Source organism: Elephantulus edwardii, unplaced genomic scaffold, assembly GCF_000299155.1.
Source record: "Elephantulus edwardii isolate Elephantulus edwardi_28Jun2011 unplaced genomic scaffold, EleEdw1.0 scaffold00004, whole genome shotgun sequence".
Taxonomy (NCBI): Eukaryota; Metazoa; Chordata; class Mammalia; order Macroscelidea; family Macroscelididae; genus Elephantulus; species Elephantulus edwardii.
The window spans coordinates 2,482,433-2,488,468 of record NW_006399754.1 but is presented as its reverse complement, the minus strand read 5'-3'; the positions used below and the strand labels follow the sequence as shown (position 1 = coordinate 2,488,468).

Below are 6,036 nucleotides of genomic sequence, written 5' to 3'. Positions count from 1 at the left end.
TTACAGAGACTTTGGATTTTCGTTTATTCATTGTTGAACTTTTCTCCCTGCCCACCCTTCCCCCCAGTTTGCTTTTCTTTTTGAAAAGCAAAAGAAAAAATTCTTTCATTGTTATTCAACCCCACCCCCCAAGTCCACACCACTGTACTACCTTCATAATAATATCTAATCATATATCCCTTTTAAACAATTCTCTCCCTCATCTGTTTCAATGCAGTATACGTTATTTATCCCATCTTTCTCAGTCTCTCCCCAACACCATATCAGTCGTCTTTTATAACAGCAGCATTATGCCATATATGTCGTTTTGTGACTGAGATATTTCACTCAACATAGTGTCCTCCAGGGTCATCCATTTTATGAAATATTTCATGAGTTCCTTATTTTTCAATGCAGCATAGTATTCCATTGTGTGGAGCTTCTCTGTCCATTTGTTGATGGGCACTTGGGTTGTCTCCAGCTCTTTGCTGTTGTAAACAAAGCCGCAATAAACATGGGTGTGCATGTATCTGTTTGGGTGGCAGTTATGGTTTCTTTAGGGTATATTCCCAGTAGTGGAATTTCTGGGTCAAATGGTATTTCTCTTTGCAACTTTTTGAGAAAGCACCACACAGCCTTCCATAGTGTTTGCACCATTTTACACTCCCACCAACAATGAATAAGGGTTCCAGTTTCTCCACAACCTCGCCAGCTTTTGTTGTTTGCTGTTCTGTTAAATTTTGCTATTCTAACTGGGGTGAGGTGATATCTCATAGTTGTTTTGATTTGCATTGCTCTTAGAGCTAGGGATTTTGAACATTTCTTCATGTGTCTGTTTGCCATCTGAATGTCTTCTTTGGTGAATGAAATGTCTGTTCATATCCTGTGCCCATTTTTCAATTTAGTTGTTTACCTTTATCTTGTTGTGTACTCCATTATTTCTAAAAATAAAATGAGTTAAAAATTATTTCTAAAAAAAAATCCCCTGACTTACTATGTAGTTACCATAATGAGAGCAACCTGGTACTTGTATAATAGTCAACACATAGACCAATGGAATAGAATTGAGAGTACAGAAATGAACCCACATGTACAACAATGCTCAACTAATTTTTAACAAGACAAAAGAAGAGTGTTTTAATAAATAGCTGGCAAAACTAGCTTTACACATAAAATGGAAGGGAATCCATTCCTCACACCATACAAATAAATTGATTCAAATGGGCAAACTAAGATAATAAAATTCTTAGAACAAGCTAGCAAGTCTCAACTTCCTCATCTATAAAACCAGAATGAGTGATTTGCCAGGGTTATCCCACTCGGGTATCCAGCTAGTAAATTACAGAGTAGGAACTAACACCAAAATATGGCATAATCTTCACCCCAAATAGCTTCTATTTCGAGATCAGTTGAAGCAGCACATATGAGTATCGACACTGGAAAAAGCATCTGTGTTGATAAGAGGGAATGCATTTATCACTTCCCTCTTACTGGCAGTTGTAAAACCTTCCTTCCCTTTCCCTCCTCCCTAAGGTGTATGGCTGGGGTTACAATGGCAACGGCCAGCTTGGGCTGGGCAACAACGGCAATCAGCTGACGCCTGTGAGAGTGGCAGCTTTACACAGCGTGTGCGTGAATCAGGTAAGCGTGACCACCTCTTGGCCAGCTGGTCCCCATCTGACTTCCTTGCTCTGACCCACGTTGGAGAAATACTGGTGATTTACTCATCTCTAAATCTTTTTGGGCAGTAATACCCTGTGCCTTTGGCCTCTACATTTATCATGTTGGCCTCCCGTGGTCCCCTGAGGAGAAGTAAGACTATCGTGCTGGTACAGTGGTCTTGCCAAGTGAAACAAGAGGGAAAGTGCATTCGTACTAAGATTTCAGCTCCACAAGTGCTTATTTAATGTCCAGAAGATGCCAGTCCAGGCCTGATGATGAAATGGTGTTCTGCAGAAGCTGGCTGTAGTTTTAAAGTGGATAGTTTCCTGCCCTCCCTGTTTTCCTGTCTCTGGTAACCATTGACATTTACTTGCAGATTGTCTGCGGCTATGCACACACTCTAGCACTAACAGACGAGGGCTTGCTCTATGCCTGGGGAGCTAACACGTATGGGCAGCTGGGAACTGGCAATAAAAATAACCTCCTAAGCCCAGCACACATCATGGTGGAGAAAGAAAGGTAATTGGCGTGTCACGGGGCTGTGTGTAGACATGCGTGCTGGAGCTGCAGTGGTGGGCTCTGTGATGCTTCTGTTGACACATTGTTGTATTGAACAAGAGTTTGAGTACCAGGCAGAATGAACTTGAAGTCGAAAGGATTCTTAAGCAGCTTGCTAAGAGCAGCAGCTGCGATTGATAGGTATTCATGCATCTTGGCCTAATTCCTACAAACTTAATTTTGTCCATTTAGTAGAGAAGTAAAATAGGGTCTGTGACCATATTAAAATACAAAATGTAGTGCAAATTTTTTTTTTAGAATAAGAGATTTATTCAACTTGATTAGGTATGATATGATTTTCTTTTTTTTTTTTTTAATTGCCAAAGAGCAGCTGTAAAATGCCAGGTGTTTCTCTTACTCAAACGCACATTTTCTTTTAAACTAACTTAATCTTATTTGAAATAATAATATATGCTCTTGGAAGGACATTACCTCCTCAAATGTTGATTTAAAATGTGTGTTACTGCATGTGATTTAATGTTTGTTCTCCATAATCAGGGAGGTATTATCAATTAAGTTTTAGAGTTTGACTTCTGATTCTGAGACCCTGCCTGAGTAATGCATTTGAGAAACAGTGATCTTGATGTGATCAGTGTCCAGTGGGACTGGAATGTTTAGTGTCCACACCCACGTGGACCAGTGCTCAGCATCTGTATGAGCTCTTTTGAACTCTGACGGGGGCAGGGGGGAGAGCTGTGTTTATAAGTGATCTACTTCTCAGAAACCTCCATTGAAATCTCTGTATCAGTCACATTGATCCTACCATGCATGGGGTTTCCATGAGCTTGGGAATCAACTTGATGGCAGCTAATAGCAGTCACAGAGCTGCGAGGAGAGTTTGCCAGTGTCCACTTTCCCAATTACTTTGGTTCCTGTTTTTTTCCAAGTTTCACTCAACAGCATGTGTTGTATGTCCTAACTCGGAAGGAGGTCAGAACAGGTAGACAGGCTGGGAGGGAGAGACCTAGAGTTCTTGCCCTGATTTTTTAGTTTTGCTAGTAGTACCTGGCAGCTGCTTTTTTGAGGTATTTGAAGGCGTAAACTTTTGTTTGTACTGTCTGGATGCTGTAGGCTTCTCTGCTAAAGAAGTGACATGTATTTCTCTTCACACTTCCCAGGGTAGTCGAGATTGCCGCCTGCCACTCTGCCCACACCTCTGCTGCCAAGACCCAGGGTGGACACGTGTACATGTGGGGCCAGTGCCGGGGCCAGTCGGTCACTCTGCCTCACCTCACCCACTTCTCCTGCACAGACGACGTCTTTGCCTGCTTTGCCACACCTGCCGTCACGTGGCGCCTCCTCTCTGTGGGTAAGAAAGATTGGGACCACTTCTACCTAGAGAGAAGGTTGTTGGGTTTTCTATGTATTTGCTGGTATGGGTCTTCTATGTTGTAGAATGTCTTCTTCTCTTAACTTGAATGCCTTTCTCCAGATTAGGTTGACTAAGTAGATTTTAGTTATGTATTATAAAATAGTCTTGATAGACAGAGAAGAGATTGAGATTGTTAACAATCAGCTTTCTTGGTTCCACAATCAACACTCTTGCTACTAGCAGACAAATTGCATTGCCTTGGGAAAAATTTGTGGTCATAGGCCTTTGAGAGTACTGAAGAGCAACAGTAGAGACTAAGGTGCACCTGATCCAAGGTCTGATCCGTAGTCTTTGCAATTACTTGCTGTGCATCAGAGATCTGGATAATGACTAAGGGTGATAGAAGAATGAATGCCTTTAGGTTGTGGTGCTGGAGAAGAGTGTTGAACATACCATGGACTGCCAAGAGATCAAACAGGTCTGTCTTGGAGAGGATGAAACCAATTTGCTCCTTGCAGGCTAGAATTTTGAAACTGTTTCACATACTTTAGTCATGTTGCCAGGAGAGGCCAATCTTTGGAGAGGGATATCATGCTTGAAAGGGTAGAGGGACAGTGCAGGAGAGGAAGACCCTGCATGAGATGTCATGAAACAGTAACTGGGATAATGGTAGTAGGAATGTCAGAGGCAATGAGATTGGCTCAGGATAGCGCAGGGTTCAGAGCTATCATGCATAGAGTCACTATGAATCGCAGACGACTTGACAGCACTTAACAGTAATAACCAGAAAATGATATGATTGTATCCTTTCCTCCTAAATACTTTTTGGTATCTCAATATTATGTGTAGCACATCAACTCAGCTGATTGCCATTGAGTCAGAACTGACTCACTGCTGACTTCCTGTTAGGTTTCCAGGCCTGGAAATCACTTGGGAGCTCTCATGGACTATTGGTAAGAAGCTGCACTGCAATCCCGAAGGCACACGGTTTGCATCCTCCGCCAGCAGCTCCTTGGGAGGGTGGACAGTCTCCTTCCCTGCAGTTAACTGCCTTGGAAAACCTGCTGGAGGGTCAGCTCTGGGACAGTTCTGACCCAGTGGCATGCAACTACAAATCGCATGGGAGACACTCATTTGTTCTTTCCTGTGGAGCCTCTGGTATATTCAGACCTCTGGAAAGGCTTGACCTCTGGGCTAGCAGTCCAGCTCCCTGTGGAGAATCACCAGAGCTCCCGGAGTCTAATATAATAGTAATAAAAACGAACTTCTGAAAGAGTGGAGAATTTGTGATTTTAAAGGTAACTGGTCAATGTGGCTTTTTTTTTTTAAATCTCTTCCAACTGATTTTAAGTACATTGATTTTGGAAGAGCATTAAAAAAGTGGTATGATAAAGGTAGGCGAATTCATGGTGACTTGCACTTTTTCTGAATATTTTCTTTAAGCTTAAATTCAGCATGAGAGCTCTTTGCTTCTCCTCAGACCTACAAGTGAACCCACTCCTAGATACCACCTTTCAGCCAAACAACAGGTGGGCCTGTGAAGCCAGCTGCACAGCCTTCTCAGAACAGTCAGCGGTGCAAGATCAAATGGGCGCATTTCCCCCAAAACAAAGCACAGAAGGCAGGAAAGATCAGGAAGGATGGGTGGACAGAAGTAGGGAACCCAGGCAGGAAGTGACAAGAGCGCTGCTGTGTTGAGAGGCTGGCAGCTAATGTCATAAAACAAAATGTATATAAAATTCTTGAATGGGAAGCTAATTTGCTCTGCAAATTTTCACCCAAGCACAATAAAATGTTAAGTAATAAATGTTTATTGAATGTGTATTTTGAGATGCCTTACGGCTGGGAATCCATTAGCAAGCTGATTGTGTCGCTTGTTCTTTCTTTTGGTAATTAGAGGGTTCAGTGGGCCGTGGTGCTGTGCTTGAAAACTAATGTAGCCCTTAAACCAAAATGTATGAGTTTCTTAGCAGTTGGTGTGTCCTGGTGTGTGCTGTGCCCAGCGTGTGAGGTAATCCTAGTTGTCCCATCCATAGATGACCTTCCCTTCTGATTAAGATTGAGGGGGACACCTTGTTTAGGAAGAGTAAAACTGTTACTCAGTTTAATGTGAAACAGATTGAATGGTTCTGTAAGAATCCATTTTTCTGGGTTCTTTAGTTCTGATATATTTTTTTTAACATTGTAAATACAGTGATTTAAGAAATAGAGTTCACCTACAACCAGGAGAAGATAAAATAGATGAATGGGATCGTCTAAGAATCAAATCCCTATGCACATCCAAAAACTTCTCCAACAGGGTAAAAAGGGAAGTCATAGACTGGGAAAAAGTATTTAGTAATGACATATCAGATGTTGTTGTTGTTGTTGTGTGCCGTCGAGTCGCTTGTGACTCATAGTGACCCTATGTACAACAGCCCTAAACTCTGCTCTGTCCTCTGCCAATCACACTGTCTCTGACACTCCCATCCCGATTATCCCAGTTACTGAATCAATCCACCTCATAGAGGGCCTTCCCCTCCTGC

The 6,036-nt window shown here is 42.3% G+C and overlaps 1 protein-coding gene across 2 annotated transcripts in view; it reads left to right on the top strand.

Moving 5' to 3' along the window:
• The window catches only part of RCBTB1 (regulator of chromosome condensation (RCC1) and BTB (POZ) domain containing protein 1), a 36,905-nt gene that overhangs the window by 10,731 nt on the left and 20,138 nt on the right, over positions 1 to 6,036 (top strand). Inside the window, exons 5-7 of one of the 2 annotated variants that reach the window (XM_006879505.1) lie at positions 1,513 to 1,620; positions 2,018 to 2,160; positions 3,318 to 3,508. In XM_006879505.1, the coding sequence (XP_006879567.1) occupies positions 1,513 to 1,620; positions 2,018 to 2,160; positions 3,318 to 3,508 (442 nt within the window). The remainder of the gene's footprint in view (positions 1 to 1,512; positions 1,621 to 2,017; positions 2,161 to 3,317; positions 3,509 to 6,036) is intronic. The other variant, XM_006879506.1, reaches the window with a different exon arrangement.